The 22,236-nt window shown below is 39.6% G+C and overlaps 1 protein-coding gene across 1 annotated transcript; it reads left to right on the top strand.

Moving 5' to 3' along the window:
* Nucleotides 1–986: 986 nt before the first annotated feature.
* Nucleotides 987–21,673, top strand: LOC145438675 (uncharacterized). The gene is made up of 12 exons (XM_080316026.1): nt 987–1,117; nt 3,995–4,162; nt 6,979–7,104; nt 10,281–10,397; nt 12,513–12,683; nt 13,547–13,671; nt 13,907–14,027; nt 17,152–17,253; nt 18,353–18,464; nt 19,375–19,439; nt 20,311–20,512; nt 21,191–21,673. Exons 1-12 carry the CDS (start codon nt 1,054–1,056, stop codon nt 21,369–21,371), a joined length of 1,554 nt encoding a protein of 517 aa, XP_080172152.1. The 5' UTR covers nt 987–1,053; the 3' UTR covers nt 21,372–21,673.
* Nucleotides 21,674–22,236: the final 563 nt, after the last annotated feature.

The following is a 22,236-nucleotide window of genomic DNA, read 5'->3' as shown; positions in this document are numbered from 1 at the left end:
CGAGTTCGCTACTGGCAATCGTCCTATATGAACATGTCTTTCTGCGACCTGGAAGTTACCATTCAATGAAGCTCCATCGCATCAAGCCGGGGCCTCTCATTTTAGTAGTGAAATAGATTCTCAACACTCTGTCGTTGCAATAAAAGCAAAATCCATCGACAATGGCGGACTGAAGTGCGTGCATTTTACGATATTGCGATCATATTAATCTAATAATTAATTTTCGAGCGTAAAACTGACCTGGCGAACTGGATATTGAAAAAAAAAACAGATTTCAAGGATAAAAACCCAGAAACCCAGGTGATGCTAAAAAACGCAGATCTGGGTGGAAAAACCCAGGTGTGGCATCTCTGTATCGAATCATTAATAGAATATTACGGCGAGGTCGTTCACTATGACGTAACACACCGCACCATTGCGATTTGACTTGACCAAGTATACTTGATCAAACAGTTCTTACTATAATGACTATGTTGATACACTTGCAAAACAAATATGATTGCCGTCTGAGCGCTGGGGTTGGCAAAATTCTGCTGAGTTCGCATATGAGGGATCAGTCATTGCAACAGCATACTCAGAATTTGGGTAGGCTATTGCAAGCGATATCAATGTCTCCTTTTCAGCACATCCCTACCAATCTGTGAGAAATAGTTGCGATGTAGTGTTTAAACAAGATAATGAAAGCTTTAAATCAAAATATTGACTTTCGGATTCTACTGACTGACTGCATGACGCGACAGACGCAAACACCTTTTTTCCCGTGACCGGTACTGGATTTTCCACTCAACTCTGATCATATTGAAAGTAGAACGACAGCGCAGCGACACTCGTCAAGCATATTCTGCCAGAATGAATGTGTAGCTTTTCGATATATTGTAATGTGGTAGCAAAGGAGCAATGTCAAATACAGAGAATCCAGATACATTAATGAAGTGCGTAATGAATTTATATATACGAAGACGTGTCATAATGCAAGTCTGTAATACTTATACCGACTTGTCGCAATGCAGATCTAAGACTAATGTTACACGGTCGAGCGATTGAATCGGACTTATGAGTTTGGGAAGATATATTTTATGTATTTTTATTGTGGGATATATCTCTGTTGCAGTTCAAGGTAAGTAGTACATCCAAATATCAGATGAGCGTCGCAAGTATTATATACACATATGTCACGGTTCTATTGGTGGACTATGGTAGAGCATTTCCCATGAAGGTGATAAATTATTGAATTACAACATTCAGCCATTCGTTAAAGATATGTGATGATGGTTCTAGAATACCTTTTATTAGTATATCATTCATTTAATCAGCAATTACATGGATCAGAAAGCCATTTGTATTCCAGACACCGTTCCGGCCCTCAGTTTACACATACAACATCGCATTCATATAATCAATGTACGAAAATACTCAAAAAATAGTACCTGTCAATGATTGTCACGGTAAAATTGGAAGATCCCTAAGAAGTATGACTGCTGGTCACTTCGATGTCCAATAAAAAAGTACAAAGGATGACGATTCCACAAGATGACGATAGAAAATTCCATATTTGCTTCTATGGGCATGAGAACTGCTACAGTCGGATCAGCGGTTATAATACATGAATATTAATGCATCAAGTAATGAGCAATCGGAAAAATCCGCAAATCATAAGTTCGCCACAGGCCTGCCCTACATATTCATAGCCATGCTATTATAGCGAACGGAATATAGAACCCATAAATCTCCATCTTACGCATCAAAGGCAATAGCAACCATATGGTATTGATTTTCTCTACACTAGATCATCCATGTATATGATACAATGTATATATTGTGTATAGATAGCATAATATAATTTCTTACATCTGTTCATCGATAATAATATTATTTATTTGGGCGCATATGAGCGAAGAACGTAATAGCTTCGATACTTCGTTTTGTATCTCGTACGTTTTGTATCTCGTTGTAAATGCACTTGTCACAAATAGATGTATACAGTAGGGATGGTGTGAACGTGAGGTTCACGTTCGCGTTCTGTGTGTGAACCTCGAAAATTTAGAGGTTCGCGTTCACAACAGAACCTAGGTAGGTTCTGCACTGTGAACCTTTTTCATATATTACAATCTTCCCTTCATTTTGGCATCTTTGGTTCGAATTTATCGCATTTCAACTGCGGGCCACTCTATGCATGGCGCTGGCAGCATAAAAAATCAACGCAAAACGAGCATGCACCTTGACAATCTCAAAACTTTTACTTGTTTCGTTACAAAAGTCTACTCGAAATATCCAGCTTTCCGTTTGTAAATTTTAGTGACGCTCTGCTGTGAGCTTGACCCGCAATCACACAACATCGTTGGGTTATAATTTTTACATCTACACACAATTTACAATGCGATAAGACACAATGCGATGTCATGAAGAGATAGGAGGATGTCGAACGACACGCATCAGTAGCGATCCTTTACTCTAACATCCAGCTCTATTCGATGTTGATCTTATTTGAAGCCGCGGCTCTTTCTACTAGTTCTTTCCATTCCTTGTGAGTGCTTTCATTCGACGGGTCTTTTAATGGGCCTTTTTGTCGCCGTAACCAACGGCATCGGCGGGGAAAGAGGAGCCCAGATAAACCTCCGACGGGAATCGAACCCGATCCGTCAGATTGGTGGGCGCTTATCGTAACCACTGCGCTATCTCCCCAGCCTACATTACGCGTAGTCAGCGAATGATGTATATTCAACCAGTTATTGAGATTGATATAGTGTTTTTTGATGTAACAAATCTAGCAGGTGTACGAGGTCAATCTTGGCTTCATATGTTTACTGCATCATTAAAACCAAATCCGTGTGATTGAGGTGTTGACTCCAGCTGTATAACTTTTGGGGTAGCCTAATATCGGTAGCAAGTATAGAAACCTGTTTTACACTCTGCTCAATATCAATGTGGCAATACTCAGACGCCGAATACATTGTCAGGTCTGGCCAAGATCGCTAAGGCGTAAGCTTATATTCCCTGGCAAGTCCTCGTCGAAATTGTTGGCAAAGCGACGGATGATATTGATTTTATGGAAGTATTTTATCATTTGATTGCCTCAGTTGTTACATCTAGGGACGTTTATAACGCCGATATGTACTTCAGAACCGTGGCATTATGTGGCTCGAGTCGTCGCTAGGCTATCACTTCATTGAAAGATAGGTTTGGAATTAGCAATATGACGTCACGTGACGTCATGAGGTTCACGTTCGCGTTCACACAGAACCTTTCAAAAAGGTTCGCGTTCACACGAACCTGAACCTTTCAGAGGTTCACACCATCCCTAGTATACAGCATGCTTGAACAACTGGATGAATCTATTGTTGTTATGGACTAGAGCGAAATGTCGCTCATCTAATTTGTGAAGTGTGTCTATGCTCTAATTGTAATTCTAATATAATTTCTGCTTTTCCCGAAAATGCTACAGATGAACTGTATAGTGCGAAACGACCCAAGCCTACTGTACAGACATTTGTCATTCTCATGCTTATGGGAAAGAATTATGATATGCTATGTACTGGACCTGATTCAATTTCGTAGTTTTCGCAAACTCAGTAATTCTAATTTAATTTGAAAAAATGTGTGGAAATAATTCTAATTCTTATCTAATTTGAAAAATGTGTAGCTATAATTCTAATTTGATTTGGAAAAAATGTGCGGCTATAATTATAATCTAATTTTGAAACGTATGTAGCTATAATTTCAATTCTAATCTAATTTTGAAAATGTGTGGCTATAATTCTAATCAAATTTCGTAAAGCTGAAAATCTTCCAGTTTTACAACTCTGGTGTGCTTGCACTCGCCCAGTGGCAACCAATAACAACCAATCAAAGACGGGTAATTCTTAAACCACAGCATGCAAGTCGAAGGCCTCCTCACCTGATAACCGACGCGTTCTATCGACGGCCAGCGTTACAGAGCTCGCGGGCCCGAGTTCGACGACCTCCGGACTAAGTCATGTCGTGGTCCGATTTTCAGCTCAGAATTGCGAGAATCTCGACGGTAACGCGGTGCACAGTCCGGACTGTTCCGGCAAAAAGAATTGCACTACCACAAAGACATGCAATACAGGATTTACTTCCGATGTTCACAATACGACAATAAAATGCGAGAACGGGTACTGGAAGTATGACATTGAATGCTTAGGTGAGCTTATTAGTGTTATCGTGATTCGTACAGACGCGGTCAGTAACGTTGTACTTAAATCGGGGTTTTCAAACTGTGACGTGATCATTTTCTACAGCAGCGATTTTTTTCTATGCGCCACGCGGGAAAAATCCAGCTTACTAAACGCAACGTTTTATTAGGACTATTATGGTTTATTACACATAGCTAGGGATTCCAGCTATAAGTAAGTCGACCTTACAGCCAAAAAGCTTGAGAACCCCTGACTTGTATTACACTGAGAATAAATTCAGCACTAAACGAACATGCACCGTGCCAATTTCAAAAACTATTTGCTCTGTTAAGGTTGCTCGAAATACTCAGCCTTGCGTCTATGCATATTTACAGTGAGTCTCTGCTGGGAGCTTTGCCCGCAGTCACACAATAACAAGAGCCAAATACACTTCATGCAGGCTAGGTAGTCAGTATCGAGTATCTTTCATTATGACGCCTTTTATGTAACCACAAGGAAGATAATGCCAGTTCTACGTCACGTTAAAGATTATTTGGTATTATTTCCAGAGGTGGTCAGTAACGAAGTACTTCTACTTTTTCGAAGTACTCAAGAAGTTTTCCTCTACTTCTGCTACTTACTCAAGTAGATATGATTTTCGCTACTTCTACTTCTACTTCGAAATATTTTGTGATCTACTTACTCACTTTTCGCTATTTTCAGTTTGTCAAGTAGAAGTAGTTCAATCTTCCAATCAGGAAGATAGCCTGAGGAATTTCGGCGCTGTTTTCACGGAGTATCAACATTTAATTTTCATAAAAGTTTAGTAAAGCCCAGAATTTTCTTCGCGCTTCGCGCGCAGTGCTGGATACGGAGCAGCCAGTATGATTTCACGAAAGTATCGGTGAATATAATTTAGGTAGAGGGTTGGCGTGGTTCCGTTCACACCACATTGTCGCCCTTCGTCCATATCAAATAATTCATCACAGTATATATGGCTCATCATAACGCTTGAAACTGATGTTTCGCAATCTAGCATTTACTTGTCATATCGTAATCTAGCATGTCCAATTGTCCATGTCCATGGCGTTTCCAAATCTGGAAAAATGGACCCTGAATTTTTTTTAGTTTTTGAGCTGTTTTAGCATACCACCTTTCAAACTTTCTGGACTAAAACATGAAATACATGTTCTGCTTTTAGAAGTAGTATTTATATTTCACTTTCAATTTCCAGTATCATATACTTTGAGTTATAATTAGTATCAGTTCTTTTGTCTGGATAACAGACATCTTGAAGTATAAAAGCAAGTGTAGCAATGCCTTTAATTTCTGGAAATAAAGCTACACAATATGGCATTTTTACGGTCCACCATATTTTTTATTAACGTTTACTAATCTCGCAAAGTGTTTACACCGTATCCTATACAACTTCTCCGTATTGCTCTTCGACTAAACTACCGGCCTTATAATATGGGGAATGACGCCATACCATGCTATTTTCTAAAACGTGCTGTTCGAGAAAACAGAGGATTAGCATCGCATTTCCATATCAATACTATCATTTTCATCCCATGATGTGGACGAATACTTATGCTATCGAAAATTGGATACCTGCTGGTATGCATCAATATGAATCAAGCTCGTCACCTATCGCATAGCTCAATTTGCACCTTTTTACAATCCATGTGAACGAATTAGGATCGTTTTCATAACTACTTACTTACTTGAGTTCTTTTAAAGTAAGTCAATTCTATTGCTACTTCAAGTAGTTTTAGGTTGCTTATGGAAGAAGTACTTCTACTCGTACTTGAGTAGATTTTTTCGTCGCTACTTCTGCTTCTACTTGAGTAGATTTCTTGACTACTTTGACCACCTCTGATTATTTCGACCATGCCTATTGTATTGCACTTTGTGACAATTTTGTGGTTTGATCATGGCTTTACAGATATCATATTTACCTAACGTATATTTATATAGCTGTGTACCAGGGTTGTAACCAAGTCGAGTGGTTCCGATTCACAAGTCAATCTCACTTTTTTATAGTTTTGACTCGAGTCAAATCGAGTCATTTTCAATTTACCACTCAGTCAATTCAGCTAGAAGAGGGTCGAGTCCGAGTGCAAGTCATTATGTTCACCGTTCAGTTTTCGGCTCAATCCGCTTAAATCCACAGTTTTCAACTCTGATCGAGTGATATAGAATGGCTCTCATTCACAATATAGTTATTTTCGTCAGTCGTAACAGTTTCTGGCCTTATTTTCCAACTATCAGGACTGATGGACGAAATGTACCAATGGTGTGGTAACTATACTATTCTTCGAAGTTACAATGAAATGTCTGTCCTGGCCGTCCTAGTCTCAAGTCAGGTGAATAGAAAAATTGACTCAAGTCGAGTCGAGTCATTTTATGCATTTGAAAGAATAACTCGAGTCAAGTCGAGTCACCAAATCACCGTGATTCGAGTTCTGTACCTCCAAGAAGCTCTTGAAACATGTAATTAGTGACAGTAATTTGTAAAATATATCCCATATAAACTTCATTAATTTACCACCTAACAGCAGTCGAGTATGACGCTAGTACCTTCGGTTAAACAGGCGTGCATTGTAGTTCAGAAAACACAATGTTTCGCATTTTCACAAAGAATTGAACTCCCAGCTGAAATCCAACACTACCGCAGATGCAGACCCTCTCGCTTGGAATACTTGTAGTGTGTATACACACACTATAGTGATGAGTGATGACATCATTTGACAGACCAATAAATATCCACCAGCGTTGGCTGACACTGATGTTTCCACTGAGACAGTTCTATCTGCCTGCTGGCTTTAAAAGTCTATCTTTTTAGCATGCACCTCACCGAACTTCGGATATAACTGTGCAAACGAGATCGGGCAATGTTCTTCTACGTGCGAATACAACTCGACATATGGCTGTCAGCGTGAGGGGGACGGTGGTCCAGCCTGCGATTTGAGTAAGGGAGCATATTTAAAAACAGTTTACCGAGCGAGATAGTGTAATGGTAATGCGCCCGGCTACTTGATCGGTAGGTCGTGGAATCGATCCCCGCCCGGGTCAGATCAAAGACTCGAAAACTGGTATTCGCCGCTATCCCGCTAGGCGCTCATCATCCACCGATAGGATGGAGGAGAAAAAAACGGGGGTATTTGGTTCCATACCAATACCGAGAAAACCATTACCGAGAATGGACATTACCGACAATGACATTACCGAGAATGGACATGACCGAGAATGGACAATACCGAGAATGGTCATTACCGAGAATGGACTCCACCGAGAATGGACATTACTGAGAATGGCCAATGTCAAGAATATAGCTTACTGGGGCTGACGTAGTCGAGAAATTTATACCTGAGCATCGATACCGAACGTGGCGACGCCGTGATGCACACACACGACCTGTGCATATGCATAACATGCCTGCAATGCATATATTGCATTCTCTGTAATGTCCATTCTCGGTGGTGTCCATTCTCGGTAATGACCATTCTCTGTGGTGTCCATTCTCGGTAATGTCCATTCTATGTGGTGTCCATTCTCGGTGGTGTCCATTCTCGGTAATGACATTCTCGGTAATGGTTTTCTCGGTATTGTTCGGACACCAGACTAGATGACCTTACGGTCGTATCACATCTCCATTGTAAAAAGCATCTCGATGGTTCTGCCGAAACCGAATACCCACTTCTCTCTCTCTCTCTCTCTCTCTGTCGGGCAGACTTGGACAACTGGAAGGATAATTTTCGAATTAGAATTATAGCTACACCCCTTTCTCCAAACTAGAATTACAAATATAGCTACACAAGTTTTTCCAAATTATATTAGAAATAAAATTACTGAATTTGCGAACATTTGGAAAATGACCCAAGCTCAGTTCATACCAAATCAGACTTCCTTCTCTCATAATCACGAGAATGACAAATGGTTATAGAACAAGCTTGGCTCGATTCGCACTATATAGTTCTTTTATAGCATTTCCAGGAAACCAGAATTACATTAGTATTAGAGCAAGGGTATTTCGCTCTATAGGCCAATTCGACAACTACAATTATCAGTTATATAGACTGCGCACGATACTGGAATCACGCCAATTTATATACCGTATTTAATTTGAGTTCATAAAAAGCAACTTCAACCTTATCAACTTGACAGTCTCTTCGTCGTAGTTTGTAAACTAGCATCATCAGTAGAGTCGGTTTCTAGACATTTATAATATGCGACGTTTCCAAGTCAATTTTGGGATGATGATGTTGTTTGTTGTGAATTGCTGTGTCGTATATCTATAGCTGGGCAAAATCGAGTGCCTGCGTGAATCGATTCCGAATGGAGTATTAGTCAGAGGTGGTCAAAGTAGTTAAGAAAGATACTCAAGTAGAAGTAGAAGTAGCGACGCAAAAATCTACTCAAGAACGAGTAGAAGTAGTACTTTTAGAAGCAACCGATAACTACTTGAATTAGAAGTAGAATTTACTGACTTTAAATCGACTCAAGTAAGTTAGTAGTTGTGAAAACTATCTTAATTCGTTCGCATGGACTGTCAAAAGCTGCAAATTGAGCTATGCGGAAGGTGTAGAGAGCTTGATTCATAATGATACATCCCATGAGGCATAAATTTTCGACAGAAGAAGCATTCGTCCGCATCATGGGATGCAAATGATAGTATTGATATGGAAATGTGATACTAATCCTTTGTTTACTCCAACACCCCATATTACAAAATATCATGGTATGGCGCCCTCCCCCATATTGTAAGGGCCGTAGTTTAGTCGAAGAGCAATACGGAGAAGTTGCATTGGATACGGTGTTCACACTTTGCGCGATTAGTATGCATAAATGAAACTTATGGCGGCTCGTAAAATATAGTGTAACTTTGTTTTCGGAAAGTAGAGGCTTTTCTACACTTGCGTTTATGCTCCAACAGCTATGTTCTCCAGAAAAAAACAGATCTGAAACTAATTAGACCTCAAAGTATGATACCGGGAATTAAGAGAGAAATACAAATACGACCTCTAAAAAGCGGAAAATATATTTCTTTTGCCCAGAAATTTTTAACCAAAACAGGTCTAACGCTAAAAAAGTCAGAGTCCACTTTTCCGGATTAGGACTCGCCCTGGGCTGCTAGGTTACGATATGATATGCAATTGCTAGATTGCGGTACGGTAGTTTCGAACGTTATGATGGGAAATATTTACAGTGATTTCATACGGGCGACAGTGCGGTGTGAACGGGACCACACAACCCGCTACCTGAATTACATTCACCAATACTTTCGTGAAAATATATTTGTCACTCCATATCTACTGTGCGGGAAGCGCGACGAAAATTCTAGACTTTACTTGACTTTTATGAAAATTAAATGCTGGTACTCCGTGAAAACAGCCCCGAAATTCCTCAGGCTATCTTTCTGATTGGAGGATGAAACTACTTCCACTTGACCAACTGAAAATAACGAAGAGTAAGTAAGTATATCACAAAATATTACGCAGTAGAAGTAAAAGTAACCGCAATTAGATTTACGTAAGTACCTTAAGTAGCAGAAAACTAATTGAGTACTTCAAAAAAGTAGAAGTACTACGTTACTGACCACCTCTGGTATTAGGTTTCTGGTTGAGTAGAGTATGGGAGTATTACGCAATACGACGTCAAAACAATATGTGATCCGAAAAGTTCCAATGTTGCAACTATTGTTAACCATTGCAAATAGAGCCCGACCGATATTGAATTATTGGACAGATACCGATAAGACCGATATCTAACACCTTCACCGATAACACCGGTATATTCAAATTAGGTGGAATCTACCTCAAAAGGCGCATTTTCAAAACGTCGCAGCATTTATTTCCACAGTTTTACAGCCATAATGATAATTGAACATGAAATCACTAGAACGGCTCCATCTGTTAGTGGTGCTTAGTGGTGCTTATAACCCTTGGTGAAATAAGACGTATAATTTCAGTACTCGGAAATACCGTCTATCATTACTCGACTCGAATCATTAGAACTAATACTTGATTCGTATTCGATTACTCGAATCATTGTGCCCAGGAGCCCAGCCCCAGCCAGGCCTCCGTTGATATCGCTGAAAGTATTCAACGCCAATCAGGACCTTAACACAGCATGTAATCTCATTAGGAGACGCCAAGCTATCTATTACCGAAGAAGCAGTAGAGGTCACGGCACTTTTGACTGAGAGCGTTACCATAACGGCCACAATTAACGCGGACAAAGAAGACATCATATTGTACAAAGGCGAGTGCGAGTATATAATCCTACGGACTTGGTGTCGATTGTTTTAAACCAGTGGTTAGTAACCTGTGTGCCACGGAAGCGGAGGTGTCGTATAGCCATTTGGAAAATCAAAAAGTCGATTAACAGTTTAGTTCGTCTTTATGACGGCAAATATATATTCATATTTATTTGTACTGTTTCTTATCGTTAGTTTCCATCATTACTTACTGTTTGTCGTTGATTACGATCACTCACCTCCTGTAGTAGGCTAATGGAGTATACGTTATCGATCGTCTGTTGCTTAAGGTGTTCGCTCTTGCGTTGTCGTATGTTAACTATATTTACTGCGTATTTCATTTGTGCTTTGTTGCAGAATAAGTTTAATAAAGCATATCTCGTAACATTATTAATAATTGATGCAAATCCAAATAGCTAGTAGCCCCATAATAAAATCCCCTCTTACCAGTTTGTTGACTCTCTTCAAAGCTGTCTTGGTTGTTATCGTGACTCTGTAGAACAAAAAACTACTATATTTCCAGCCGGTGGATCACAAAATATTTCCCGGACGAAAACTAGGCAACGACCACTAAAACGTTACGAAACATTGTACTAAACAGATTTCAGTTTTGTGAATGAAGCATAATTTTTTTAATGCCTACTTTTGATATTATATCCGACAATACACATGAATTTTTACATGATAACGTAAGCCTTGAATCATTATTTCCTTTGATTACATCGCAATGCATGCGGAAATGTATGCCATTGCCGGATTCCGTTGCAGTCTATATGGCTTCGCCTGTGTTCGATTTGCGTCAAGGATTTTGACTTTGACATTCTAGCAAAAGATTTTTCGTAATATTAATCGCATTTCGGCGATATCGCACAGTACAGACGAGGGCCACAAAACCTTTATTAACCATTTAGTTAACATATTCAAAACATCATAAACAAACAATTTACCATGCTTCACAGTCTCCATTGGTTTACCTCCTGCGATATTTCATGGCACTACATGGCTATTGGTTAGTTATACGTATAGGTGTCATGCATTGTATGATACTGTTTGAGATATGTCCACGATTAACAAATGAAATGATCATGCGCAAATCGATGTCATCCGAATTAGGCCAATCATTTCATTTTGCTTTGGAAAAAATGCCTCTGAAATGATTCATTCTAAGGAGCTCATTCATCATTTTATTCTTCATAGATATCATCATCATCATGATCATGAACGAATGAATAAGTTACGAGTGCCCGGTGGAGTTTTTTTTACAAAATAGGGTTTATACAAACGTCATTATGCATTAAAACAAACGACATGAAATCCCATTTTTATATTGAAGGCTGACAATTTGGGCGGCCGGTTTCAAAAGCAATTGTCATGAATAAAACTCTAGTCTTAAGCTACATAGTTTCTTCCTTTATTGAAGCTACTAATCACTATAAACAGCCTTTTGCCGGTACATCCTCACATATTAAAATGTCCACTCCCATTACACGAGATCCTCGTCTAAAGGAAATATCTACTTACCCCCACCCAATAGCAACTTAACTAAGAGGTCCATAGACTACTCGGGACCTATCATCTGGAATGCATTACCACCACATATCCGTGAATTGCCCTATAATAGATTCAAAATAGCCCTACTTGATCACCTCTTATCGTTACACTAACACTGTTGCCCTACCTCGCCCAGACATTGCTTCATTGATCATTTGCTACCATCGTTTAATTTTTCTTCTATTTTATTTTTTTAACTACTGTAACTTTTTTTACAGCCAGACTGTTTAGAGTCAAGTGTACCTGTTTGATGCTGGTGTGATCAGACTAGATGACCCTCACGGTCTTATCGATCATTCCTATCTAATACCGAATACTGTGCATGCATATTTTCTGTACCACCACCACTGCCGTGTGTTATGTATTTTGGTTTGATGAAAATAACGACTCACTCTCTCTCTCTCTCTCTCTCATATTATATTTTATCTAATGGAATCGTATCGGTGCATTTAAGTATGTATGAATGTGTGTTTTCAATTGCTACCGAAATATATATAGTAGTGTGCATTGTACAGGCTAATTTCGTTTTGCTGGAATGTATAGATTGCAGATATATGTCATATTTTCAGTCCTTAAAATGAGCGACAAACAAGTAGTGCCAATTAACGACGAACTGGCTTCGAGCGATGGCTTCAGCTTTTCATTTTCACATTCGACCTCTTCTGGGGATGAATCTTACAATATAACGGTCGAAACAACTTACGAAAAGACAAGCAAAACAGTTTCCGTAACAGTATATGGTAAGCTATAATCAAAGTGAAATAGAAATGACCATGTGAATAACAGTACGCGGCACAAAAATTTGTCCATGAGTTAAAACTATTATTTCCCGACCTTTAACTTTAGCTACGTACTGGAGCCGTACATCAAAATCATAAATTGTCACAACGTGCAATTTATACAACATAACAAAAAGAAAAACTTTTCAAGCTGAAAACAGCTCATCTGAACCCCATTCATATGTGCTTAAAATATCGTCGATCTCATGGTTGTGTGAGCAGAAAAAGCTTTTTTTATCATGTGATTACTTGACAAATACTTTTGTGGTACCTTTGAAATAGATTGATATTTGCTCAGATAAACTTCAAAATGTTTGAAGACAATTTCCAGTCAAATCTGAAACTTGATAGAGACCTAATGAATTTTCTGGTTGATTAGATGTACAAATACCATATAACATAGATTTAAAGTGGTCTCAGTAACACGCACCCGAAGTTATGGTGGTACAACTAAGATTTTTCGTGATATATTTTGATAAACAAACAGAATACGGCAGATATTCCTCTAAGTCAATTTATTTGTTGCATAGTGTAATCTAATGAATATGTTAAAGAGAAAATGGCGGCCATGGGTAAGGGTTAATTTGAATGACTCGCTGTCTTGATACTTGCTATGGTGATAAAGGCTTCGGTATTACGAGTGTCTCGCTATTATGACACCCACTGTTTTCGCAGTAGCCATTTTTAACAGGTGCCATAGTAAACATATATTAATTATGATTCCGTGCATGATTAATCTGTGGTCCGACCAGTTCCACGTATGTGGCGAAAACATTCGGCCGTATCGTGCAAGAGTGTGACGAAAATCCGTATCATATTGACAGAGCCAGTCAGCGTTTCGATTTACAAATACGTCGACAGGCAGAAAAACGAAATACTGGAAGACTCGCAATCAGTCAACAAGAAAGTCGAATGGCATTGTGAAGCGAATGGATCTCCTCAACCATCTGTAAGTCTTCATGGTATCGATCACCAGACATATTACGGAGCACAAACCCCATTCAATCCCCGTGATATTTTCTACATAGTCGAGATTAGTGAAACGGATTTAATGACATATGTATACTTGATCAGAATGTCAACTTTCAGCTATGAAAACTGTTTGCACGCGCACATAAATTGGTGCGCGAAAAATATCAATCTTGAGGTGCTATAAAATAGGATATACGCTTCAACTATGGCAGGTTGATTGGACATTCAACGGCATTCCTGTCAACGATATAGCAATTGAAGAAAAAATCTACCAGGAGAAGACCATGTCCGGCACTATTGCAGTTTCAATACTACGTATTCGTCCTAAGAACGGTAAGGGAAATATAACAATATTCATAGGAATACAGAAGTCCATATAATACTGCTTGCATCGTCAAAATCGATTAAATTCCAAGTATATATAATATTCGTCAACTTTCTTGTTCATTAAAACCAGTGCTATAGGTATCGAGGATGATTCATATTAATGAGGTCAATGTAAACACGATGTGTTTAGAAATTTTGGAAATATATCTGCGGATATGACCTTGCTCAAGGCGAGCTTTTTATAAACTTTCTACTTTCACCTTACCTGAAACCATTCAATGTTACCTCACGGAAACAAGCCAAATGTATCACCATATATCCTTATGTTATACCAATGGTTCCAAAACTTGTTTGACTCATCGCCAACTCGTCAAGCATCTTTATCGCCCCCATGCGCTATAAAGACAAGGGGTAATCAGTCAGGTTATCCTTCTACTTTTCCGTAGTATTCAAGTATAACTTGTATCATCGTTTACTCAAGTAGTTTTGCTTATATACTACATCTACATCAACAAGCATTTTCGCTCACTTCTCTCAAAATCACCCCCTCCGGCGTGATATCGCCAACTTTGGGAGCCCCTTCTCTATAACTATACGTGCTGTAGAGCCTGTAGTCACGTAGGGATGGTGTGAACGCGAGGTTCACGTTCGCGTTCTGTGTGTGAACCTCGGAAATTTAGAGGTTCACGTTCACAACAGAACCTTGGTAGGTTCTGCACTGTGAACCTTTCGCGTATATTATAATTTTCACTTCATAATGACATTTTTCATTCAAATTTATTGCATTATTGCATGGCGCTGGCAGTATAAAAATCAACAGTAAACGACCAAACGACCATGCACCTTTTTTAATTGCTTTGTTACAAATGTTTGCTCGAAATACCCAGCTTTATTACCCTTTGTGAACATTTAGTGACTCTCTGCTGTGAGCTTGACCCGCAATCACACAACATCATGAGCGAAATGCGTAGTCAGCAATGATGCTTACTCCACCAATCAATGAGATTAATATCATTTTCTGATGTAAAAATTCTAGCAGGGGTTCAGGGTCAATCTTGACTGCATAGGTTCACTGTATCATTAAATTCAAATCCGTACGGTTGAGGTGTTGGCTACTGCTGTATAACTTGTTAATTGAGTAAAATCGGTAGCAAGTATAGAAACCTCTTTTACACTCTGCTCGATATCAATGTAGCAATACTCAGACGCCGAATACATTGTCCGGTCTGGGCTAGACCGTTAAGGCGTAAGCTTTTATTCCCTAGTAAGTCGTCGTCGAAATCGTTGGCTAAGCGACGGAAAATGTTGATTTATGGCATTATTATATCGTTTGATTGCCTCAGTTGATACATTCAGCGACGTTTAAAGCGCCAATATGTACCTCAGCACTGTGGCATTATGTGGCCCGAGTCGTCGCTAGGTATTGTGTACAGTGTACACTGTACGATATAGGCTATCACGTCACTGAAAGATAGGATTGGAATAGGATAGGACGTCATGAGGTTCACGTTCGTGTTCACACAGAACCTTTCAAAAAGGTTCGCGTTCACACGAACCTGAACCTTTCAGAGGTTCGCACCATCCCTAAGAGTGTAGTGTACACTGTGCTATGTACACATATACTTTAACAGACTATACAAGATAGTAGGGATGGTGTGAACCTCTGAAAGGTTCAGGTTCGTGTGAACATTGACTATAGATATACATATATGGGTTATATGTAATTGGTATTGCATGTTGACCTATATATGACTGTCTGTTTAATGTATGAGGTGACCAGCTGACTTGAAGGCCTGAAGGTCGTATCGCTGGCCACCATTTCACAGCATTACTTTCTTACACATGAAAATAAACTTCTGTCTGTCTGTCTGTCTGTCTGAACGCGAACCTTTTTGAAAGGTTCTGTGTGAACACGAACGTGAACCTCATGACGTCACGTTACGTCATATTGCTAATTCCAACCCTATCTTTCAATGAAGTGATAGCTTTTGTACATAGTACCTAGCGACGACTCGGGCCACATCATGCCACAATGCCGAAGTAGGCCTACATGTTGGCGTTTTAAACGTCGCTAGATGTATCAACTGAGGCAATCGAAGGATATGATACTCCTATAAATCAATATCTTCTGTCGCTTTGTGTACAATTTCGACGAGGACTTAAGCTTACGACTTAAGGGTCTAGGCCAGACCGGACAATGTATTCGGCGTCTGAGTATCGCTACATTGATATTGAGCAGCATGTAAACGGGTTTCTATACTTGCTGCCGATATTACCCCATTAACAAGTTATACAGCAGTAGCCAACACCTCAATCGCAAGGATTTGATTTTAATGATGCAGTAACGATATGAAGTCAAGATTGACCCCGTATGCCTGCTAGATTATTTTGCATCAAAAACGATATCAATCTCATTGATTGCTTGAATAAGCATCATTCGCTGACTACGTATTTCGGTAGGGATGTTGTGTGATTGCGGGTCAAACTCACAGCAGAGAGTCACTAAATATTCACAAACGCAAAGCTGGATATTTCGAGCAAATTTTTGTAACAAAGCAAGTAAGACTTTTGAGATTGTCAAGGTGCATGCTCGTTTAGTGTCGATTTCTAACGCTGCCAGAGCCACGCATAGAGTGGCCCACGGTTGAAATAAGATGTTAAAATGAAGTGAACATTTTTTTATATGAAAAGGGTTCACAGTGCAGAACCTACCAAGGTTCTGTTGTGAACGCGAACCTCTAAATTTCCGAGGTTCACACACAGAACGCGAACGTGAACCTCACGTTCACACCATCCCTACAAGATAGTACACCTTTATTGCTTTTGCTAGCGGCACCGATATCTACATGCAGAAAAGGATAAATTATCTTTCCTCCTCCCCTAAAAATTGAAGTGCGCTTGTGGCTATCATTTCGTCGTTGGTACACAAATAGATGATATGTCAATCTTTTCGAGGATCCACGAGAGGTATTACATTTCCTTGCTAAAATTGTGTGCATGATATTATCCCTTAGTTGTTGCCGTATCCAAATGACTTGCAAATGTTGATTCTCAGCTAGGGAAAAGACAATAATCTTTTTGTTTACGTGAGGAACTGTTCATTAATTACGCTGTAATCCTTTTTTAACAGGTGTGAGTAAAAAAGAAAGCGGGGTTTATGTCTGCAAAGGCGAGAACTCTGACAATGCAAACACGTACAATGATATCGCTAGTGTCACGTTAACAGTGACGGGTGGGTATTAATTCATTGCTTGATGTATAGCCTACTGCGTGGAAGACGTACGGCGTGAAGATGTATATTTTCCTAGTATCATTTCGCGAAATATGAAAGGCAATATACGTTTTACTCAGAGTTGGGTAGGTCTATATCAAGAGCGGGCCACTTCTCCATCCGGAGGGCCGGATAGGGGAGCACGAACATAAGACGGGCCGGATTCCTGAATTTCTTTTTAATGATTTTAGGGGAACTTTCCCCGTGGGAAAGAACCACAGATCCGTCCATCCTACCCGGCACTACCCTTTGTACATACAATTCAGAGACGAACACATCCCTGCAATCGCGAACTATATCTGGATTGGGCGACCGATTCACGGGCGAGCCCAAATCGGTGATATGAATGCGATAAAAAAAATCATTTGGCTTCTAGTCGCGCAAAGCGCGAAATTTTTTTGCCTAAATGAATTATTTTGATCAATGATATTGGTGGGTGTCTGAGCAAGTAGTTTCTTCCAAAATTTACAGCACGTGTAGTTATAATTTGGAACATTTATCATGGCATAAGAATACACATACATTCATGAGCTTATCGCAGATTATTCACTTCGGGCGGGTTCATTCTTATTAATTACTTTGTTGAAAACTCCTGCAACCCAACGGCCTCGGGCTGGTATCTCATAATCAAGACAAGTACGTAGAGACACTAAATCGCGCGAAGCTTGCGAAATCTTTTTAGTTTGGATCAATCTACCCGAAAATATTCCACTATTTACAAATAGTAGGCTACAAATATTTTCATTCGCCCCTGACCACGTCAATGTGGTGAACAACAGTTGTATTGGGACGTCGCTTTGTCTTGCTAACGCTCATGATCGAAAGTGTTTGCGCCTAATTGCCTGTAGACGGCGACGCGGGCCATATCATCACGTAAGACCGTAAACAGTCGACTGGCCGCACAAAATCCCGTCGCGGGCCGTGTTGCTCGCCCCTGGTCTATATGAAAATCGCCTGACTACCACAAACTTCCCTTGCATTCGATTTTATGGACACTATAATGTATCTGACGCACCTGTAGTTTATAGGGCCTACTGACATGATGTTTATAACTCTACAGATGGCACCGAAGTCGAATATGCAAAACAAAAATCTGTTATTATTATCGCCACAGTGCTAGGAGTCCTGACAGGAATCGGCATAATTATCATAGCAGCCGCAATCGTATTCAGGTGAGACAAAATTGAGTGGGGTTATGTAGTTCACTGCGACATCGCAACATTGATTTAGTATAGGCTAACAAGCGCATGGATTTTCATACCATGTCGCCGTATCGATTTTTACAGAAATGTATTCAAGTGTTAGGAGATATTCTGTATCAGAAATGGTTTCCCAAACGCTTTGTTAAAATGAATTCAAGATATGATCTCGTTGGATTCATTGATGGAGCGTCAAGGAAATGTAGATGTGCCTTTGAAGTCAGATTGGGCCCACATCGGAATATTAAAACATCTCACGCACGGACTATATGATTCGAATAATATTCGGAGTTGTCAAGCCTATATATAGAAAAACAATCACAAAAAAACAGGGCTACACGAAGTATACATAGAATCCGTTTGTTTGTCCGAGGTATAGAGGAATCGATGCGCCAGAGATATTAGCGGGTGGTACCGGTTCGGGTTATCTGCATCCAATATGTTTCCTTCTCATCTCCAATGTGTACAGTACAACCAGTACTAAGACTGTTTGCCTCTCGTGTGTAATTTCGTTCGCTGATTGTAAGTTGGTAAAATTGAGATACTTCGCTTATTGGGAATATGTACATGTGCTGGGCTTCGTATGTCAGTCTGTTCAGTAGAAAAGAATCACGTTGTACTGTATTATTTTCATATACAGTAGTCACGCAGCAACAAAATCGTCGATTTATTGTCACAATTTTGTTGACTATGCGTTTATAGAAACAATATAATATCATAAATTGCTATTTGAGGTTCAAATAATCATCATCGTGGCAACGCGTTATTTCCAATATCCTCCACAGTTTCGAAAATGCTAGCGACACGAACCATGGACGAAACACGTTGACTTCGAAACGCGCGCATTAGCTTTAGCTTGAACTATATATATTGTGTCATTTAGATGTCGGCGAAAAGACGCGAGGAAAAACATCGGCGGCGAACCGAGCCAGCTAAATTCACAACCGGGTAAATGTAATTCGTACGGCGACCTACGCTACCGATAGCTATTATTACTTTAGGTCCAGTGTGCCGAAATCCTGATTTTCCAATCTAATGATGCAGCCTACGACTATAGGTCTATAAAACGTCGTCATGTTTTATGAATGCAGTCGCTTACGCTTAATTCGATCATCGGATAACCCGGACAACCGCTTAATTCGGCCAAAATTCTCGGGAGCAGAACAAAAGTAAAAATTGCACAAAAAGTCCGGTTGATTCGGACGATTCTCCGTTTAATTCGGACACATGGCATTGTAAAACAGAATGGTGAAGAAAAGTTTTCTGCCTAGCTGAAAGCTTTTTGCTTTTAATTTCCGACTGTTTTGTTGAGTACATTTAACAGGTGAAAATCACATTTCAGCCCTTGAAGTTTACGTATACTATTTTAACCCGTTTTTCTTGCACAGTATTATAATAAATAGTATATAGTAATTCTTGAATCGTTTGATATCGAACTACGGTACTGTATAATACAACTAACCTGGATGTATACCTCTTTATGCAATCAGTGCCAATTACTGCAGTATAGGGCAGCTGCAACTCATTAAATACGCAACATATCAGTTCAATATGCGCTGTCTGCTTTTACGCATGACCAGACTATTGACCATGTGACGAACAATTGATATTCCGCTTTATTCGAACAAAGCCGTTTCACCGCTTGATTCGGCCAAGAGGGAGCCGAACCTAAATATACGTCATCTCTTTTATATCTACGCTAACAGTTTCACTTTCACTTATGTAGCGACATATTACTCGTCCACACCTTATCTCTGCTGCGTATCACTGATGCTATCGCAATCTTTGTGCGTTCTCAAAGCTCTCTCTCTCGTCGCAGGTGAATCCAGGCCCAGAGTGGATTCTGACTACGAAGTCTCCGAATCCCATCCCGCGGAATTGAAGCGCAGAGGAAAAGCGCCGCATCCCAATATGGCTACGTCGCCACAAAAGCGGAATTCACCGACGTCTCAGGAAGATCGCAAGTCATATCATAACCCTGCGTTTGGCTCAGGCGACAACACGAAATACCGCGAAAATTGGTAAGCGATGGTCTCATAAACATGATTTTTTTTGTGCGGGTAGAAATATTACATAATTAGGGTTGCATTTAAAACAAAAATCAATTTAAAACAATCAGTTTGAAAGATGAGCCTTATTTTATTGTTTTTGCAATGACGACACGAGTCAATGTGACATTACCATGGATGGACATTTCTATCTGGCTCCTTAAGAATAACAATTTGAAATATATTACCTATATAGCTCCTCTTATGAAAAAGCATTCCAGCCCCTGTCACGGGCCGAAAAATATCTGTGACCAGGACTACATCGTCATGCAGCATTTTTACGGTCGACGGTCATCATCATAATAACATCTGTTTCGTACCAGTGATATAGAACCATAGGCTGTGTGCTATTACTGTTGAACAGACGATGATTTCGAGGGTTTCAACCATTCCGTATCGTCTACGTCGACAACGTCTAATGCAAGTTGTCCCAAATCTCATACTACATGTTTTTTTTTCGAAAGAATTTATACAATTATGACATTATAATACAACTTTTGAAGAATTTTTATGAATGACACTTGTTTAAAACACCTCTTGTTTTAAAATCAACCCTAACTGTAGCACGAGAAATGTTTGAGTGTTTCTCAGCACAATATTGCCCTTGTATGCACGTCAAGAATTAACGCATCTAAAACCGATCCGTTACAGGCAGAAGCAGTCAGAGTACGATAACAGCATTTTCCCAAATGGACAATATAAAAACGACAGCCGTGATTCCAACGATGGGGAGGATTACTACAATTATAATACCAGAAGAGCACCAGAAGATCAAGGCGATGACTGTTCAGATTCGCACATATACGAGGCTGCCATTTCTGGTTCAAGCTGATGTGATGAATTAGGAAATCTTCCAATCATTCCTATGTATTGTTATTTGTATGAGCTATCGACTCACTAGATCGTACAATCTGTTCGGTTAAATAATGTATTTTAGACTGGAAAGGAAGACCCTTCAACTTATGACCGGCATCCGTGTCAAGCATATGGTGTATATTGCCTATTGTGTGAATGGTATTGCGCACGGATTGATGAGCAAGTTATTTCTATAAAGAACCGTTTGTTTAATTTTCTACATACTATAGGTACTGTGGTTGTATTATGGCGATTAATTTTACGTAAAATATAACAATGCGCTCTCTCTCTCTCTCTCTCTCTCTCTTTCGAACATGCATATATTTGCACTTGGTCGTGGCCAGGCAACATATAAAACATGCATTCTTTTAGCTTCAAAAGAGGATATAATATCCGCTGGGTAAGAAGCAATTGAATTTTTTCAAGTCTATCACATCTATAGGATGGCTGCGTCTGCATATTAAAATACAAATTCACCATATTCTAGTTTGCAATCATTCCGCGCCAAGGAATAACCCATGGCGTTATTATGAAGCATGAAATAAATGAAATATAGCAATGTATTCCTTTGATCTTCCCGGTGCAAGAAACCGCAAAGACACCAGAAACAGCTTACAAGGATTGTGGAAAACATCCCCCATGCCAAGGCAGTGTCATCAAAGCAACACAATATGCTATATTTAGACGACGGGTATGTATGTATGTATATGCGCAGTGTTGGGATCAAGTCACTGTCCTTCGAGTCACAAGTCATCTCGAGTCATTGCACATTTTACCTCGAGTCAAGTCAAGTCACTGGATTTTTGAAGGTGACTCGAGTCAAGTCAAGTTGAATTTTCCAA

Source organism: Botryllus schlosseri, chromosome 5 (assembly GCF_051294905.1).
Source record: "Botryllus schlosseri isolate E-star chromosome 5, Bs_hap1, whole genome shotgun sequence".
In the NCBI taxonomy this organism is placed as follows: Eukaryota; Metazoa; Chordata; class Ascidiacea; order Stolidobranchia; family Styelidae; genus Botryllus; species Botryllus schlosseri.
Note: the sequence above shows the minus strand (reverse complement) of the source record. Positions and strands in the feature narration are given on the sequence as shown.

Coding starts and splice junctions, on each gene's coding strand:
- LOC145438675 (XM_080316026.1), top strand. CDS start 1,054: ATGAGTTTGGGAAGATATATTTTATGTATTTTTATTGTGGGATATATC. Junction 4,163..6,978: donor GTATGACATTGAATGCTTAG/GTGAGCTTATTA, acceptor CTATCTTTTTAG/CATGCACCTCACCGAACTTC. Junction 10,398..12,512: donor AGACATCATATTGTACAAAG/GCGAGTGCGAGT, acceptor TCATATTTTCAG/TCCTTAAAATGAGCGACAAA.